The sequence below is a fragment of the Pyxicephalus adspersus genome, chromosome 2, assembly GCF_032062135.1.
Source record: "Pyxicephalus adspersus chromosome 2, UCB_Pads_2.0, whole genome shotgun sequence".
Classification (NCBI taxonomy): Eukaryota; Metazoa; Chordata; class Amphibia; order Anura; family Pyxicephalidae; genus Pyxicephalus; species Pyxicephalus adspersus.
In genome coordinates, this window is record NC_092859.1 from 51,300,525 (window position 1) to 51,321,273 (window position 20,749).

A 20,749-nucleotide genomic window follows, 5' to 3' on the forward strand; every position below is an offset into this window, starting at 1 on the left:
CTAATTTGGCCTTGGTCCCCCTGAAATGTTGCTGATGGTCAAGACTACAAAATCAAAAAATAATCCTGGAAACTGCTCTGAAATATCTTCAATCCCCATGCAGGTGTACAGTATCCCCCCTGCAGTTACCAGAAGAACTTACCCGTTAAACAATATTAGCAATGTCCCCTGATAAACCTTGAGAAAAGAATTTCACTATTTTTGTACTCACTGTAAGAAATTCCTTTTCTTAAATATGTGAAGTATTAAAGGTTCAAAAAACTCATTAGTGTATAAAGCTAGACTACACATACTTCCATAAGTAGAGAATAGTATTGGAACAAACCAAGACAACACATCAGAAGTCAACAATTTTATGACAGATTTGCAAGTTTGGTTGCTTACTGCAGTCTACAACAAATTTAAACAGAAATGTCTAATACCCTTTACTGGAACATGGCTATAAACACTAGATGTTAAAGTCAAATACATGTATGAAGTGCTAATTTTTATAAATTCTGCTTGACTAAAAGTATGTAAACAATGCCACAAAATACTTTGCAAGTAAAAGAAATTATAGATTGTCCTCTTGTCAAAATACAGTTATAGAATAATAGTTTAGGTTTAAAGTACAGTAGTTCATTGGCAAAGAAAAAGAAAGAAAAACAAAAGAAAAAGCATGGCACAGATAAAGGCAATGCCCCCGAATCCTCTGGATCCTGATTTGTCTTAATAGTAGACAAAGTGAAGGTCTGCCCATAGTCTTAAAACATTTTTTTAAAAAACTGTTCAATGCAGCAATAAAAAGGGTGAGGGTTATAAAATGCTACGTTGCCTTGACCGCTATGGACTCTTCTAAATCAAGTAATGAAACCAGAGACTTATGTCCAGGGATTTTGGCTTCCTCAGAAGCAGAAGATGGGAAGTTTTTCTCACTTTGTGCAGAATCATCAGTGTTTGTAAGCGTGCAAGAAGAACAAGCTGAATTTTCTATACTTTGGAGCAAATTCACTGGAGAGGGAGGAGAGTCTATAGCACTTCCATCGGAAGAAATTGGGCTGCTGCAGCGTCCTTGTCCTTGTAAGTACCGAATGCACTTCTTTTTCCTCCTAAGAAAAGTAGAGGCAGAGTTCTGAGTAAAAAAAAAGGTCAGTATATAAGGTATATAGTAATGACACAGTCATCTACAAAAAAAATAACGTAAGTTTTGTTTAATGATTGCTTTACCACACAAGACCAATTTATGAAAACAAATTCAAGGAAAACAGGAACAATGTGGGCCAAAACAACTAGACTGATATGTTCAAAGTTAAAGACAATACAGTTCTATTTTTTCCAATATGAACTGAAACATTTTTATTTATTTATTTATAAAACAGCCTTTCAGATGCACTTTGTCACATAATATCTAGGTAACTCATTAGTTTAATGAGCCTAAGAAAGGATTTTTGCTCTTCAACATTAAAAGCGTTGGTCACCTGGCAAGACCTAAATATATCTTGTCTGAGAGTACAAAATGAACAATTCTTGAAATTTTGTTTATCTCTGAAGTATGCACAGCCTTTTTGTCATAAAAACATCTTCATTCATATGTACTTTTGAAAAAGAGTGAATAGTGGAAAACATCCCATTTATTTTTCTGAATAACCTAATTTTCCCCATACCAATCCTAAACGTCACACGGGTTTGCCTGGCTAAAATGTAAAATCAGTAGACAAAGTAAAATGAATATTTTTTAATTTTAAATGCTATTGAAAGTAGATAATATATCTTTCAGGAACACATTTATACTAATACACACCATGAGAATTGCAGTGCCTTTATAAAATGATACACGTCAAGTATAAATTATGTGCACTTGGTATTTCCATTTTTGTTCTGATTGGGGTTGTCCATGAAAATCTTTTACAGTACAGAGGGGGTGCACCCCAGACTTCCATAGGAGGGAAGATGACACAAAAGACTAGCAGTGCTCAAGTTTTTACCACACAGTACTCTGTCTGCATCAATTGGGCAGACACTTACTAGGTACAGTTGACCTAGTATATTAAAATGATCAATTTTGAAGATTATTATAAACTGTGAAGGGTTTCTAAGCAGATAAATTGTGTAAAAATTTTTTTCTTTGAGACCATAACACTTACTAATAAAATAATTGAAAATGTTTCAATGCTAAGGGATGATAGGCATCTATAGTAGATCCTAACTTTTGGGATGCCAGCTTCTGGCAGGTTCTTGCCCATACAACCTAGTGCTTGTAGAAATGCCTGTCAATTACCACCCAACTTCTAGGACAAAAAGCAATGTGGCTAAAATGTGCTGCATTTTCATACAGTTGTAAAGTTGAAACTAAACCCTTCACAACCATCCATGTGAAAAATCCCTTAGAAATTATACAAATGATGTATCCAAAGAATGCATCCAATATAATAAGCCCAAACTCAATCACCCTTTGTTATATGACAAGAAGAGGACATAATTATTTGCTAAAGTTTTGGTTTATATATTTGGTTTATATATAAAGAAGTTTAAAATATATATAAAATATGTGTATGTATACATGACTACTGGACTTTAAAACAATGCTCCTAGAATGTTTTGTATCCAATGCAATGTATTGGAAGCCGTAGATACATCCAAAATTAGAAAGGCTTTTTAAATCCAACCAAATAATGTGAGTTTAAAAAAAGGAAAATCCAATAGCTTGTAAATACAGCTATTACATACACATTGGTTTGATCATAATGAGAGCAAGGCATATGATTGCAAGTCTATTTGGAACCACTAAACTTCCAGTTAAAGGAGACATTCTCTTCTGCCTTCTGGCTCAGAACAGTTTTAGTTGTGTCCAGAAACAGGACACTGCAAGTGATTTAGGCTGGGTCTACACGGACGGTTTTAAAAACGCATGGAAATGTTCCTACCACGTTTCTATGCACTTTTATTTACGTTTTAAAGCTTGCCTTTAAAACGCTGGAAAACGTCTATGATGCGTTTTCCTGCCTTTTTACCGTGTTTACATTTCAAGCACTTATAGATGTGGGAAAATGCAGAAAAACGCATGTTTTCCTGCGTTTTCCCACAGTACTCCGCATTTTAATTTTTTAAACATTGCCTCTTCTCACCCTTCCACTGCATGCACTTTTAGTTCCCTAACCAAACAGTATCATCAGCCATACATTTCGAAGCAGACAGCAAACCACTCACCCACCCTGCTTTAAAACAGATTCCCTTTTTTAGCATTTTTAAATTTGGGAAAGGGGGCAGTGGGAGGAATTAGGAGGTGCAGACAAGTGGAGATAAGGGGATGAAAAGGATAGGGAAGAAAATGATGAAAAGAGGGCCAACAAAAAAAAAAGGCATAAAAAAATGACAGTACTATGGAAGGAAAGTAGAAACAGGTAAAGAAAGCGCAGAACCTTTCAAATCACATCAGTAGATGGAGATTAGGTGCTGTGCTGGGAGGGTAGAGGTTAAATCCTAGATACATTTTCAGACAGTGATTAAGCATTCCAGGCAAGTCCTAAAACACAGCACAATGAGAGAGCTCAACATCAGTGTATATCATAATAATCATTATGGAGTAAACCAATTTAGTGCCAATCTACCAGACCAGTCACAGTGCAGCCAGAAGAACATGTGAAAGTGTAGGACTGTGTCAACAATAATGAGTTAGGGTAATCTCTGGAGAAAGATCTCAAGAGTTGACTAAAACTGATAGCATATTATACTGAAAGAGCACTATGTAGTGTCTATCCAATGTAGGCCTGTGGGAACTTAGCAACAGGCCAGGATGGTCCCCAGTACTTGGGTAAAAGAGAAAACCATTCCACGTTATCCTGTGCTCATGGGCTGCCATAGTTGAGTTTTCTTCGGCCCAGTCACTATTAATGAAGGTGTCTATCCTGTTCCAGTTGCTAAATCCTTAAGGCAAGGCCAGGGGTAGTTTTAGCAATGTCAACCACCTTAGCAGCCACTCTGGCCACTTCTTTCTCACCTTTATACAGGTCTGCCCTATAGGAGTTCTTATAAGCTAAGAATGTGTAAAAGCCAAAATAAAATAAAAAAATAAAATAAAAATAAAATAAAAGCCAAGAGCCTATTGATAAGTGCAGGAAATTCAAGGATAATGGCCTCAATCAGAGGAAGTGTTCTGTAGCCACTAAACACTACCTGTCATGGGTACCAATGCTGTTACTTCATAGATACAGTGAAAAAATGTGAGTTTTCCCCCCCTAGGACAGATAAAATGTGACTGGAATGGCAACCAGGTATTAAATAAAAAAAAGGAAGTGCAGCTTTTACCTCCAAGTACTACCGTGTTTCCCCGATGATAAGGCAGGGCCATCAAATAAGACAGCCCCCCCTTTTTAGAGAAAAATGTAAAATAAGGCCCCCCCCCGCAAATAAGCCACCCACCGATACCTGCGCTTACCCGAATCGGTTCCTCCGTCTGCCTCCATGGCTGCGTGCCGCGCCTCGTCATGAAGAGGAAGTGACAGGACTGCAGTGCGCGCACGTGACTCCGCCCAAGCAAACACAGACAGCTTCCCTCATCCCTCCCTAACGGAGACTGCAGGAGTTTGTTCACGGACATGAACAATAACTGTGTACTGTAGTCTTCTTCATGGGTAAATAAGGCATCCCCCTGAAAATAAGCCCTAGAGCATATTTTGGCCTTCCAAAAAAAATAAGTCAGTGTCTTATCATCGGGGAAACAGGGTAGTAAGCTGCAATGTATATGTTTTCTTGGGTTTAGATACAATATATTCTACATTAAGTATACCATTACCATCCTACATTATTATATCCAATCATACAAACAGCTAAATGGATTAATTAAAATAATTTATTAAAATATTTAGAAAAACAAACACAGCATTTATTGCATGCAGTGTAATGTAGCAGGCAGCATTGTTAGACAAGAGCATGCAGAAGACTGAAAGAAGGTAGGAAAAAAAGCAGACAAGATAGTTCATCATACACACCTGCATGGGCCGCACCAGTCCGTTTGTTGGTTGAGGCCAAAGCGAGCTCTGCATTTCTTAGGGGAGCCAGGGTCTGAGTATAGAAACATGCGCAGGGGAAGGCAGAGGCAGGCAAAAAAAGGAAAGAAGAGATGCAACATATATTTAGCCACTTAAAACTTAAAACATAAACTTAAAACAAAACACTTACCATTAATAGATACCTTTTCTGAGTTTGGAAATAGAATACAAGGGCAAGAAAACATATATTGATACACACATACAACTATACAGCCAATTTATATTTCTAGTCTAAATTCAGATAAATTGATTTATAATAAACCCTGTACATATTTTCAGCAACAAGAATTGAGCATGATTGATAGTTATAGTCTCCAGCAACAGTTGTGATGATTGCTGTACAATGTTTCCCCATTGGAAAGGGAGGAGGGAGGACAAGCTTGGAAGCACCCTGCAATGTTCTCCACAAAAAGAAGACAATAGCAGTTGTTGGCGATATGGTGTTTAGTGATCCAGTAGCAAGGACTACTAAACATCACCAGAAAAGGCTACCAAAGCCATAGCATTACAGAGGCCTAGTTGCAAAAGGTTCCAAATGCATCAACAGGTATCATATGTGAAATGTCATTTTTTTGCTATTTAGAAAGTCTAGTGAGCCATCTAAGCAATTATTGCCAAAAATTACTGACTGGCAATAACTAATTGTCTGTAGTTACTAGTCCTCTCTTTCTTTCCTTTTTATACACAGGGTTGTGGTTGAAACTACAGCCTTTTGCCTCATGCTGGTATACTTTAAGCTCTGGGAGAGCAACAAGGGTCATTCCCTAGAACCTAGGAGGTCTTGACATAAATGTTTGAAGAAAGTAAGGATACCAGCAACTAAAAGGATTAGGACAGTGGTGTGCCATCTATACAAGATGAGTGCTGATTGTGATGAGTGTTTTCATTCTATTTCAGATATAATGTGTTTAACAAGTTAATTTGAGTGTAAACAAGTGTAATGCTATAGGTGTAGGTGAGTGCTATAGCCTGATGTGTGTTCAGGTGTCCTGTCTGCGCTCTCCATATATGCTTCCATCCAGGGGTCAACTTTAACATAATTTTGCACACTACCTCATACTATGGAGTTAGTTAAGTGGGAGCCTCCCACTGCCCTGTATTTAGCAGAAGATCAGCAAACAAAGATAAAGGCAGCAGTATCTGCTCAACTTCCTCTGTCTGCTAAAAGAACTGCTTAAAACTGCATGGCTGCTTGTGTCTACTATGATGGAAGGCTGTGTGCATGTTTCTGGATAAAACTGCAGGGCTATGTGTATGTTTGTGTGAATGGTGCAGGAATGTATGAATGTTTGTGTATACTGCATATTGTGTGTATGTTTCTGAGAAAAATGTAGGGCCCTATGTCGGGTGTATAAAATATATGTTTGTGCATGTTTTTCTGTAAAGAAAAAATTATGTCCTATACAACTTTAGTGCAGGGCTATAGCTTATTTGTGTGTATAGTGCCGTGCTGTATGCATGTTTGCAATAGTGCAGGACTATGTGTATGTTTGTATTTAAATCAAAGAATATGCTAGTTAGTATACCATATTTTATATTTATATTTTAGTGAAAGCGGCACCCCATTTGCAATGGCAAAAAGTCTGTCAACAAACATGATAAAGTCTCCTGTTTATGACCATTTCACATTATCAAGTGATGGGAAACATTATGTGTGCCAATGTATTCTTGAGATGCAAAAATTAGCAGTTTCAGTGGGTCTAACAAAAATGCACCTACAAGGTAATCAAATTTGAAAAGACAGCGTTTTCATCCTAAAGTGTGAGAAGTTGTGAATGAGAAAGATAATAATGAAAATATTCCAACTACTTCTGAGATAAAAAATGTTCAGAAATCTACTGCAGACCAAACACAACTAAGAAGATTCTTTATATCTGACAAAGTTACCAAAACAATGACACCCAGAAAAATTCAAAAACCACATTATTGAAATGGTAGTGGTGTTTCTCTGGAAAGAAAAAGTATAGGGAAACTTATATTTGAAGAGGCCAAATGTAAAAAGGAAGAACTATGAAAAGGTCTGAAGGGACATTTTGTCTTCAAAAAATGGATTAATGCACACGTCACATAGTCAATTATTTTGCTATTAATGTTAGATTTGTTGATGAAAATAATAAAACAATAACACGAACCTTGGGAGTAAAGGACACCCAGGCACATCACACCAGTGACTATCTTCAGATGTTAGTGGAGGATGTTCTAGAAGATTTTGAAATTAGAAAGGAACAGATTCTATGTATTGTGATAGATAATGTTTCTAATATGTTGAGCACAATTATTATTATTATTAATAAACAGGATTACAATTGAGAAAATGAATAAAGTAAATGAAGAAAGTGACAGACAGATATTAAAGTAAGACAGTTCTGCAAGTATTGGAGAAAGTGAAAGTGAAGAGATTATTGACATTTTGGATAACATTGTTAAAGAAGCATCTAAGCATACTACTATTCAACATATGTGTTGTGCTGTTCTTACTCTGCAACTTGCAATAAGAGATGGATTGAAAGATCGTCATGCAGCTACTCTAATTGGCAAATTGTGGCAAGTAACTGTTGCAGCCAGGGCCCCTAAAACAGATGCTATTTTGAAAAGACGCGCAGGAAAAGGAGCCATTTTGGATCAAACAACACGCTGGGGAAGCACTTATTTGATGGTAAAGAGTTTGCTTGAACTAAAATAATTTCTTGAAGAACTGGACAATGAAATGTTTTATTAACTGAAAGCCAGTGGACACAAGTAAAAGCACTGGAAAATCCACTTTCTAACCCCTTTACTGTCACCAAGAGTTTGCAATCTGAAAATGTAACACCTTGTTATTTTGCCTGAACAAAAGTGGAGGGTTAATAGCTGATGGCATTGTATCTTCAATGAATCAAATCTTGTTAGCTGCTATTTATGTTGATCCAATGAGCTGAATTTTGTTGAGCGATGACCAAACTGATACTGCAAAAAAGGCCCTCTAAGATGTAGCAGTTCGCATGAAGGGACTACTACCTGAAACACCACCACTGGATGAAGCTATAAGCACTGGTAACTCAGGATCATTCTCTTCAAATGAAGAATTAGACTTTGATTCCTACTTGGACAAAATGGAACTTTCAACAGTAAAGCGACATTGCGTGAAAGATAAACGACCAGAAAATGTCCAAATAAAGAGATTCCAGCAGGAGTTATTTAAGGAATTAAAAGAAGTAGAAAAGTATGATCGCTTATTGAAACTGACTGTAGAAGAAGCCATCCTTGTTTATCCCTAGATTATTAGTGATGTGGCTAGAACTGTAACAGCAATGCCACTCATCCAAGTCAGTGAAAGACTATTTTCAGCTCTAAAAATAATCAAGTCAGATTTAAGAGCTTCTATGAAAGAGGATCTGGCAGAAGCAATTCTATTTCTTAGAACAACACTACATTGAGTTACCGGTAGTTTGGATTGAATTTAACAACTATTCTACTCTACAACTATATTCCAAGTCTAACTCCCCTAGCGGTAATCCCGAGTGTGACTCAGGGTGGAAAATACTTGCAAAAAGCAGTATTGCGATCAGCAATAGTATTTTGGGGGTGATGCCAGTGGCTATTTCTCGCTGACATCCCCCCCTGAAATTTACTATTTACCTGGAGAATGTGACGCTCGCAGCCTCCGGGTGATGCGGGCAGCATCGTTGGTGGATGTAGGGGAGTGAGCAGGGCGGGACAACCCCATTGCATCACCAAGATGTGACTTCTTCCGGGTGATGCCATGGAGTGATGGATTTTGAAGGCGGGAAATTTAAAAGCAGAATACACAAAAAAAAAAAACACAATAAAAGTACAAGTACATATTTTAGTGCACCAAGCATCATTGCCCAGTGCTCTGATTTACATTTTGCCCACTATTAGCTTTGACCTTGATCTGACCCTTTGATGACTTATAAATCACTTCCTGAATGTATCATTTCATCACTTTGTCTTTGACCTTGATTGTTCCTGACTGATTGCTGGAGACCACATGGCATCCAAAAGGCATCTCTGTTTTGGAGGAATTTGAAAGCAGAGATAGTGATTTGGAGTTCCTTGTGGAATAGAGCTATAGTAATTCACCAGGAAATTTGTCATCAGACAGCGACAGTGAACTGAGCGACGATTCTGGACCTGAGATCAGTGCTGTGCGCACATGCTGCTCCACTGACCCTGATGCGGACCAGGCAGCACCGGCAAAATTTTCATTTACAGGCGCACCTGGGATGAAAATTGAGGGTGAATGCGACGACCCCCTGGCATACCTGAAGTTGTTTTTGACCGATGAAGTTATCGAAAAAATTGTTGCAGAGACAAACAAGTAAATTTTTGAAATTTTTGTTGCTATTTTTTTTATGCAAACATGTATGCTGCTCTATGTTTGCTAATTTTTGCTGTGTGCCTGATGAGTACTGTCCATGATGTCTCCACCCTTCTGGTACACACAAACGATTGACTACAACAACACCATGGGAGGTGTCGACAGAGCTGACCAAGCCATGACATTCTACCCAGCGATGAGGAAACAGCAAAGTAAGTACTACAAAAAGATTTTCAGGCATTTTGTGCCTACATTTTGTGCAAAAACAATTGTCAGAGGCCTGTGAATTATTCAGACTTCATTTTGCAAGTTTATGAATCCATTGTCAAGAACCACCAAACACCATGAGTGGCTATGAATAGACCTGGACGTCATGCTTCCACCGTTGTCAACCCATAACGCCTGACCGATCGTCACTTCATTGAATACATCCCACCAACCCAGAAAAAGACAGCACCTACAGAGATGTGCGTGGTTTGCTGCTCAAAGACTGATGACAGAGGAAGGACGGAAGAAACGCAAAGAAACCAGGTTCTACTGTCCTGACTGTGATGTTGGACTTTGTGCAGCATCCTGCTTCAAAATCTATAACACCGAGGATGTCTACTAAAAATGTAATTTTTTTTTCTAAAATCTTTATTTAAATTATATTATTCTTTATCAATAATATTGCATCCTTGTTTGGAAAATTTCAGTGAGAAATTTTTGATAAAATTTTTTTTTTTTTTAACGTACATTGTTATGGTCTATTATTTCATTACTTTTTTTATAATTATGATTTATAATTATGTATTATATTATAAATTATGATTATAATATAATAAATAAATGTAACTAATATACCCGGGAGTTAATCCTAAGAATTACAGGCCCACAATAGAAACAAAAATTTCTATGCAAAAAAAAAATAGGATTACTTTTTGCATCAAAAAAATTAAAAAAATTAGACCGCTAGGGTGGTTAATATATAAACTGTTTTTGGTTTTCCAGCTTTTGTTTTTGTTCATGTAGTTAAGCTTTGATTTTGTTTTAAAACTACCAAAGAATGGTTTATATTTTTAAACTGGTAAAGTTCCTGAGTTTTATGCATGCTTTGCTACTACCTTATAGCCACTTGATAAAAACAAAAAAAAAAAACCTTATTAATTTATGGCATGTATGTTGCCTTCCTTTAATCAATGTGGAAAAATATATTACAGGGTTTCTCATTTTATCTTCACAATTTTGCATTCAAACTTCACACTTTTGCAACCAAACTTCACAAAAATAAATAAAATACTTTTATAATATAATAAAAATTATGAAAATAATGAAATAAATGTATTATAAAATTAAATATAACAATATTTTTTACCATAAAAGATTTTCTCTGGAAACATGAAATAAAAAGATGTAATATTTATTTAAATGATTTATTAATCATTATTGCTTTCTCCCTCTTAGGTATTTAGGCAAAAAGCTAAACATTTTTGTATAATAATTTAGGCAATCCTGCTCGCTTATTGTTAAAAATACACTATTGATGCTTTCTAATAAAGCATCCAAATTAATTAGCCTATTTCTTCTTACTACTTCTTTCCATTTGGAAAACATGTTCTCAACAGGATTAAGAAAAGGAAAGTATGGTGGTAAAAATAAGAGTTGGTGTCCCTTACTTTCAACCAAGCTCTTTACCTGGCTGGTTTTTTGAAAGGGGACATTATTCATAATTAGGATGGCATGCTGAATACTCTTTTAACTAAAAACATTCAAAACCTCATCAATAAAATTGAGGAATGCTTCTTGATTAAATGCCTATGCTTGTGACTTAAAGTGGAGGGTCCCATTTTTATTCCTCACACAACAAATTGAATTATTTCTGGAACGCACTCCAGCCACAACATGGATCGTCCTTTGCCCAATAGGAGATCTTCCCCTTTTGGTTCTCAATGAGATGTTAAAACCTACTTCATCAAGAAAGTAGATGTTATTTCCATCCTCCTTAGCAATGAGATCAAGGATTTTGTTTAGTTAAGCCTTTCTTGGAGAGTGGGAATCATTGCACATAGCAGGAATTAAAGAAGTTCTTTTTAATGACCATTGGAATTTATCAATGCATCTATCTATTGTTGAAATAGATACATTAATTCCAAATTTGGCAAATAATTGATCCTTCATTTCCTGAGGCTTATTCTGCAATATTCAGACTTTATTTGCGTAACTTCTTATGGGCTTCATCCAACTATGAATTTCTCAGACCTCCTTTTGGTAATTTTTCCACTATACCGGAAGATTTATAGCTCTTACAAATTTTGATTATGGTTGTACGATTACAACCCAAAACCATCTGGGAGGCATCACTTTCATTCAAATAACTGTTTACCACTCTTTGACGTTCTGCATTACTTTGTTCTCTGGCCATAAGGGAAAGTGCAATACTAAATTTTAAGCTAATAACTAATAAAAATGTGAATATTATTGTTATCTTAAAACTTATTATAAATCCCTGAAATAAAGATATTTAATTTTAAAATGATATAATGTAAAAAACATAATTAACAAATCATCAATTTATTTATATATATGTTATTAATGTTTCTTGAGAAGAAACGTTTATGGTAAAAATATTGTGTTATATTTCATTTATAATACATTTGTTGATTTATGAATAATTAGGGGGTCTAAATTTTTTTGTGAAGTTTGGTTGCAAAAGTGTGAAGTTAAAATGAGAAAACCCTGTAAATACAGAGGAGTCGGGGGTACCAGATACCAAGTACCTGGTACAATTTGCTTCTACAGGGCAAAAAAAATTAATTACTGATTCCATAAGGCAATCATGGATGTTGCCTGGATCAACGGTCACTGTTATTTTTACTTTAAAGCCTTATTACCCAGTTATATTCTGTGCTTCTAGAAAAACATCCAGCTTTTTCTTAAAGCAATCTATAGTAGTTGCTGAAACTACTTCCTGAGGGAGCCTTTTCCACAATTTCACAGACCTTACAGTTAAGAATCCCTTCCTTATCTGGAGTTTAAACTTCTTTCCCTCAAGATGCAAAGAGTCCCCTCTGTTCTTTGTAATGATCTCAGAGTGAATAATTGGGAAGAGAGTTCTGTATATAGACCATTTATATATTTATATATGTTTTGTACAGGGGCAGGGTTTTGTCTCAATCTCTGCAGTCTATTCCTCTTTTGATACAAGAAAGTATTTTGCTAAGTTTTGATATTGCAGCTTGGCACTACCAGAACCCACAGATCCTTTTCCATTTCTGACCCCCCCAACTGTATTCCCCCTAGACAGTATGAAGCATGGTTGGTGTTACCCTCCAAGTGCATAACTTTAAACTGATCTATATTAAACGTCATTTGTCACTTGGCTGCCTAATAAAACAGTAATTCAAGGTCTGCTTGTAGATTATAGACATCCTGTATGGACCTAATTACATTATTTAGTTTGGTGTCATCTGCAAAGACAGAAATGGTATTTTTAATCTCAAACTCTATATCATTTATAAAGATGGAAAGGTCCCAACACTGAATCCTGGGGTACACCACTAATAATCTTAAACAATCCAGAGTATGAATCATTATCACTACTCTCTGGATGTGGTCCTTAAGCAAATCCTGTATCTATTTACAGATATACTTTTCTAAACCCATTGACGCTAACTTGCATATTCACCGTCTGTGGGGTACTGTGTCAAATGCTTTAGAAAAGTCCAAGTACACTATATCAACTGCTACTCCACTGTCTGTTTACTTACTTTTTCATAAAAAGAGTAAATTTGTTTGACAACTTCGGTCTTTCTAGAAGCCATGCTGACTATCACTTATAATAAAATTTTCAAGCAGAAACTCCTCAATGTGGTTCTTTATCAAACTCTCTAGGACCTTTCCAACTATGGACGTTAACTGGTCTGTAGTTACCTGGTAATGACTTTGCTCCCTTTTTAAAGATAGGAACCAAACTGGCCTCATGCCAATCCATTGGTACCATACCAGTGATTAACAGGTCTCTAAAAATTAGAAATAATGGCTTTGAAATAACTGAGTTCAGCTCTTTGAGAACACGTGGATGTAATCCATCAGGTTCTGATGCTTTGTCAACCTTAACTTTGTCCAACTCTTTCTCAATCAATTGAATTTTGAGTCAATGTGAACCGTTTAAGGAAGTGACTTTGCTATTATGAAGTTGGACTTGAGCTCTGCCATTTTCTTTTGTGTACACAGAGCTAAAAAATGGTTTAGTAAATCTGCCCTAGTTTCCAAACCAGAGGCATCCTTTAAAGGGCCTCCATGCCCAGATCTGATCTTTTTGCTGTTAATATATTTCATTTTGAAGTTTTGCCCATTTTATCTCCTTTTGACATCATTTGTTATATTCTTTATAGTTTTCAAATGATTTTATTATTATTATACAGTATTTATATAGCACCATCCTATTACGCAGTGCTGTACAAAGTTCATAGTCATGTCACTAACTGTCCCTCAAAGGAGCTCACAATCTAATGTCCCTACTATAGTCATACATGGTTACTGTAGTCAATTTAGGGGGAAGCCAATTAACCTGACTGCATGTTTTTGGGATGTGGGAGGAAACCGGAGTACCCGGAGAAAACCCACGCAGACACGGGGAGAACCTGCAAACTCCATGCAGATAGTGTCCTGGCTGGGATTCGAACCTAGGACCTAGTGCTGCAAAGGCCGGAGTGCTAACCCCTGAGCCACCGTGCTGCCCTTGATGATCCTTCATTTTTATATTTTTGGAATGCCCTTTTCTTGTTCCTTATGGCTTTTTTACCATCAGCTGTGAGCCACAGGTTTTAATTTTAACCTCCTAAACTTATTACCCATTGGAATATATTTTTCAGTGTGCTTGTGTAGAACAGACTTGTAACATTCCCATATCTGTATCTGTAAGGACAATATTGTCTCCCAGTCCAAGTCACAGAGCCGCCCTTATTAATTTAAAATTTGCTCTCTTAATTAAATGTTTTTATCTTTCCTGTTTACAGCTTACAATAAATGAAATCATAATATGGTCACTGCTACCCAGATTCCCTTTTATATGCACATTGGTTATAAACTCTGCATTGTTAGAAAGAAGTAAGTCCAGTACAGTATAATCTTTAGTTGGGGCTTCTATAAACTGTACCATAAAACTATCTTGTAATAAATTCATAAATTTCCTCCCTTTTGCTGTTCCTGTAGTGCCATTACTCCAGTCAAAGTCTGGGTAGTTGAAATCTCCCATGATTAAAACCTTTCCAGTTTTTGCTGCTTTTTCTATCTGTGCTAGTGGTTAATTCTCTATTTCTTCCTTAGCACTGTGGGGCCTATAGCAGACTCCAACTGCTGTGTGTTATTCATTTCCACATTCTCCTCCACCCATAATGCCTCAACCCCATCGCTTGCTCCATCAACAATTTCTTCTTTCACTTTCAGATCTCTTCTCACATACAGACAGACACCACCACCCTTTCGTTTGACTCTCTCTTTACAAAAGAGTATACCCAGGAATGTTGACAGCCCAGTCAAGTGAAGAACAAAGGTGGGATTCAGCAATACTAACTAAGTCATAATGCTCTTCATTCATTTATGCTTCAAACTCTTCCAGACTTCTAGCATTGGTGAACAAGTTCTTTAAACCATTGCTGCATTTACCAGGACTGTTTGCCAAATACTTTTGTTTTTCAGTACAAAAAGTACTGCACAATCCAATGTTTGTGCGACTGCTGAAGTCTAAATTGTTGTCTGCATACTTGATCTAGATTATTGTGACTAGCAATACTAGAATAAATAAATCAAAATATTTCTCTTAGGAAAGGTTTTCCTTAGTGTTTTGAGCAGTTTTACTGGCCCCAGATTTCGGACCCCACGCCCTGGGGAATGCATGCTGGGGTACTTAGTAGTCCCTGAAAGGGTTAGGTAAGTCCGTAGAAAAATTCAGACAACACAGTGTTTAAAAAAAAAGAAGAAAAAGTGTTAGGTTGGTGAAACTTACAACTGAATTCTTTTATATATAAAACATGCAAGTACTGTTAAAAACATCTTTGTGATAAAAGAGATACTGTAAAGCAAGTAACTGAAATTATTTAATTTCTAGATAGTACTCTTAACTCATTAGTATTTTTTTGGTAAAACAGAACCTGTCAAAGCCTGGGCAAATCAAACAGATGATGTGATAAAAAAAGGAGGAAAACAGGAGTAACCCACAAAAACCAGATGTCAATCAGTAGTTCCAGAAATATTTGCAAAATGTTTCTTTTCAAATCTTGAATATTGTTAATTAGTAGAGATTGTCCCCACCATTCTTTGCTTTTTAATGAATCCCTCCATCATTAAATTACCAAAATAAGGGATAACCAGATGAGAGGGACATAACAAATCTAAGATGTGCTTATAATGCCAAGAGCCCTTACACTTTACACTGAAGGAGACCATAACCTCTGCTAATGAAAGGGTGTACATGACAGCCTGTGTTCATAGCAAGTAGACAGGATGTAAGTGGATGTTAGTGGTGTCCCCTACCTACCTTTTTACTGCTGATGGTACAGTGAAACAGAAGAAGCTAATTGGTGAGGTTTTACACACCTCTGCTCCCTTTTCCTAATAGTGAGTTTTTGTCAGTATACCTGCATTCAGAACACATAATTAGTTCCTAGTCTTGCTCTATTATTTCTCAGTTTCACCGTTGCTGTACAGGGGATTGCAAAAAGCTGACACCATGTCCAACTCAGCTGCTTACACTAGTTACAGTCAAACTTTTTTTTTTAAATTAATGAATAATGAGGTTCATTAATCTGTTCTTTGTATATCTGCCTGGAGTTCATCTTTGAAGTTTATCTGTCCTGAGGAAAGTTTATAGGACTGCAACTGATGGGTTTGAGTTCAGTTTTTTCTGACTCAAAGATTCATACAAATTTTCTTTAAATACGTGTCAGAAAACTGTTCAGTTTTTTCATTTAGGGTTGTTCCTGGTCAGTGACTCAAAAAACATTGAAACTGAACATGACAACTAGGAAAATGACTCTAAAAAATATAGACTGGCTTCAAAACGTCTGTTAGAAAGGACAGGTAAACTGAACTTTTCCCTTCCATGCCCATGTATTTAATCCCCTCTTCTATACTGAAATTGCTTACTCTAATTTCACTGTACACTGTGAGCTTTGCAACATGTGCTTCACAAAGAGCCCACATCAATTTCCTAGTAGGAGGACATCCAGCATCATCTAGCTCCATGAAACCCATTTTTCCTGTCTTTTGACCATCCTTTAAATTCTCTATATTTTATTTAATTACGAAGGCTCAGCATCTCATTTGGACTATCTCACAGCTTTCTGTGTACAGGAAAGTATGCAAAGCACCCTGCAGGCCCTCTTATCAACTCTAATATGCCTACATTACACAGTGAAGCACAAGGTAACCTAGTAATATCATTAGGTCTAAAAGAAGGTATGTAATGAAAACTTTTTATTTAATAATTTCATTAGCCCTTTAATAAGGGAGGGACCAGGAAATGAACAATAAAAGCAGATTAAACTTCGGGTTTTAGTGTTTCTGCATTGGTAAATTGTACAGTGTTTCAGACTGAAAATATATTATCCCTGTACTTGCATATTTGCATTTATGCAATACTCCAATTATGTGCAAGTAAAATTATTATACAGCATTAAACATCAAAAATGCAGCAACACTAATTAGTTAACAAAACTAAAACAAACAGAAAAACATGCAAAGTTCAAATAGTGGTTAGTAAACATAAAATAAAATATGAATTGTTTGATAACATTATGTTCATTCTATCACACTATCTTTTAATTGTACTGCTGTGGACTTATTTTGAATTTTATAAATTTTTAAATTAAATTATTAAACAGGATTTATATAGCGCTGTACATTAACGACATTGAAAATGAAAGACAGATAGAGACCGTGCAACAGGAAAAGCAGAGGGCCCTGCCCCGAAGAAATGTGAAATATATTGGTACTGATACTGATACAGGTATCGAGTAGTATCAGTTTGCAAAGACCATGCCATCCTAATACATACAATTAATCATGTACATTCTACCTAAGCCTTCACAAAATCAATGTTTTCAAAATTCAATAATTTTGTTTCAGAACTGCGAAATACTTGTCCTCTCAATGCAAAAAAAAATTTGCCTTCAGGAACAACTTATGAGTTAAACCGAGGGGATCTCCTTCTATGCATTTATCAGACACTCCAAACCTTGGTAGGATTTGCCTTTTTAGATTAGGATGTAAGGTTAAAAAACAATGTAAGCAAAATGTATTTGTTCTCCCTGAAAGTGGTACACATTTGTATTTGTCTACTTCCTCTTTAGGGGTTTATTAATAAAGCAGTGGATCTGATATTCACTGAAACATTACCTGGTGTTTCCCTGCATATATTGCCATTGACAATTACACAGGGCCTGGAAATAGACCCTTTCCACAGACAACCTAAGTATTTTATTTTTCACTGTAAGATGTTTTTTTCTATATCAGTTAGTGTTTGAGAGATCTAATTTCACTTTACTTTTCCTAGAGATACAACATGAAAATAGTAGAAATGTCACAGGAAATCACCTTTATACAGTACTCTTTGTGGGTGTGTAGTATTACTAGAAGCTCTACATGCAGTCTCAGACAAAATGTTTCTGTTTAGCTCAGTGTTTCTCAATCAGGGTTTCATGGAACCCTCGGGATCCTCCAGAGGTAGCTAGATGAAAAATGCTCATATGTATGGGTGACATTCTTACCACTGGTCAGCAATGTAAGATGCATTTTTTCTACTGACCAAGATGCTAATATATTGTAACCTTTGGGGAAAGTAATTATAGCAGGGGTTCCTTGAAGTCCTGAAACTTTTTTCATGGATTCACAGGAAAAGTCAACAAAGGCAGGTTTAGCTTATCAGTTAGCTAAATGGCCTTAGTAGTCACCCCATATTTTGTATATTGAAAACAATTTTTTTTTTATTTAGTTCTGGATAGAGTATAGGATAATGAAAGTTTTTTAGTTTTTCTTTTTTGTTCGGTCTGTGTCCCCCATAGATAGGTAGTGAGTATAAATCTCTCCAACATTCGGAAGACAACTACGTTTAAGCTGTCACTGTAACGGGTGTCTCTATTGAAAGATTTCCCCATTATTCATCTAATAACATCACTATTTTAAGTGACCTCCAAGACAAAAGGAATAGGAATATTCCCCCAGCAGGGATATAAAACAGAAAAGAATAACTGTAAGAGGGACTTCCCCATTATAAAAAACAAAAAACACTTTATTCAAATGAAAAAAATAATTTGTGTTTGAAGAGGTAAAATTACTTTTGTTCAGTTCATTTTCTCCCGTTTTCATGTAGATAAATATTAATATGAAATAGATATAGATATATTTATTCCTCACCTGAACTGGAATCCTGATTTTTTTCTCTTGTTCTTCTCTTCTTTTTGCCCTAAAAATCAAACAAAAACGTATATATTGTATTTCTAAAAGGTGCTCTTAACCCATATTAACCCATAAACTTTTAATTTTTAATATATGTAGAAAATCACACACGCGCACAGAAACATATCAAAATATTTGCAAGAGCAATAAAGTGTACTCACATAATTGTCTCGGGCAGACCAGCCTGGGTAGAGCTGCATGTGAAGCTGTCTCTCTTTCCGTGCTAGTTCATAGTATTTAGCTTGTTCTTCTCTAGATAAAGCATGCCACTAGTAAAACAAACAAGATGTATGCCTATTAGACAGCATATTGTGTAATTCAGATATAAAATTAGACATAATGTATCTTTACTGTGCTATAATTAAAGGTTAACTACCCAACCAAGACCCAGTTGTTTAAAAGATTTTGCTACACACATTTTGGCTACAAATTTTTTTTTTAGAAGAAAACTTCTACTATCCCAAGAACTTTGTTACACCCACCAATCATCTTTTTGGCCCCAGTGTGCTCTGTCTAGGATTAAATAATTAAGAAGTTGCTTTGGATCCTTTTTAGATGTATTTAATATGTGCTTTAAGAAAGTATGTGCTTTAATATCAATTTTTTGATGTCTAAAAAGTGCCATTTTTGTTCTTGGCGTTTTCTATGTCTATTGGGATGCAGCATATTCTTGTTTGCTTTGAACTTTGATACCTTGTAACCCTCTCTTCTATAAACTTACGCAATTTCTCAATCAGGAACGGAAGCTTTTTTAAATCTACATTATTCACCTGTAGTTCAACAAATTGGAGAAAAGGGCAGCCCAAGGAGAGCATGTAATTGAATGTACAAATACTATAAAAACAAATGGAGCTCAGCAATTGGTTAAATATAAGCAGAAGCATGGACCCTGCGCAAAGTTGACACACAAATTTGTGAAGCGTTCCATATTTTTAAAAATATAAGCAAAAAGCCACATCCCAATAAATATCTCTAAACAAACAGTATATTTTGACAAACTGCCAAATATAGGGACTTTTACCCTCTAGCGGTAATCCTGAGTGTGACTCAGGGTGGATTTCACCTGCAAATAGCGGTAATCCTGAGTCACATTAGAGGTCGCTTTAATAAAAAAAAACCCACTTATGTTGTTCCTCTGATGTCCCCTGGCGTCCTGCTGGTCCCCGCAGGTCCTGGGGAAACGTCCGTATTCTTCGATTTTCATCCGTGCAATGCAGAGATGATCTCTGGGGTTTCCCAGTGACGTATTGTCTGTCCGGGCTAGAGGATCAACAGGAAATTCAAATAATTTTGTATTGGATTCAATACAAAATAGCTGTATTGAGTCCAATACAAAGAAATCTTCATATATTATATATTATATACATAGTTCTCCCCAGAGGTTTTTAGCCGGTTGCCCTGCCCGGCTGATTTGAATACCCCGCCCAGCTCTCGGCAGCTCTCATCCTCGGATGCCCGGATCTCAGTGAGGCTGCTCTCTACTCTGAGCCATCGGTTCAGAGGATTGCTGCCGATGAGCACACAGTTCAGTCTTCATGTGAAGGAGACACAGGCAGCCCCGCCCCCATCTCATAGCACGAGCTCTCCCTGTGAAATGTATCCAGTGTGTATAAAGTGTGCATGTCATTCTGCATCCTCATAGCTCTGTGCGTACAAACCTCCATATCAACTAAGCTGTATGTCACAATGACCTGTAATCTTCAGGGTGTACAGGGGACCCTCATAGATACTAGTTATTACAATTTCAGCCCCCCAGGTTTACAGAATTTCAAGATATGGGGATCACAAATATAAAACGTTTGGGGTTGCTGTTTCAGAGGAAAGTGCAACTAGGAGTCCTAAATTGAAAATGCAAATTGGGGACCCCGGACCCACTAACATAGCAAGGAGCATTGGGGTGGGGCCCCTAAATATATACCTACCTGTCACAAATCTATACCTGTCAAACTACTGTCTGCTTCTCTTC

At 36.4% G+C, this 20,749-nt stretch overlaps 1 protein-coding gene across 1 annotated transcript in view; it reads right to left on the minus strand.

The window, feature by feature from the left end:
- Nucleotides 1–339: 339 nt before the first annotated feature.
- The window catches only part of TCF7 (transcription factor 7), a 117,792-nt gene continuing 97,382 nt past the window's right edge, over nt 340–20,749 (minus strand). Inside the window, exons 9-12 of the mRNA XM_072398981.1 lie at nt 18,945–19,052; nt 18,742–18,790; nt 4,968–5,040; nt 340–1,088 (exon numbers count right to left, since the gene is read on the minus strand). Of these exons, the coding sequence (XP_072255082.1) occupies nt 806–1,088; nt 4,968–5,040; nt 18,742–18,790; nt 18,945–19,052 (513 nt within the window). The 3' untranslated portion in view covers nt 340–805. The remainder of the gene's footprint in view (nt 1,089–4,967; nt 5,041–18,741; nt 18,791–18,944; nt 19,053–20,749) is intronic.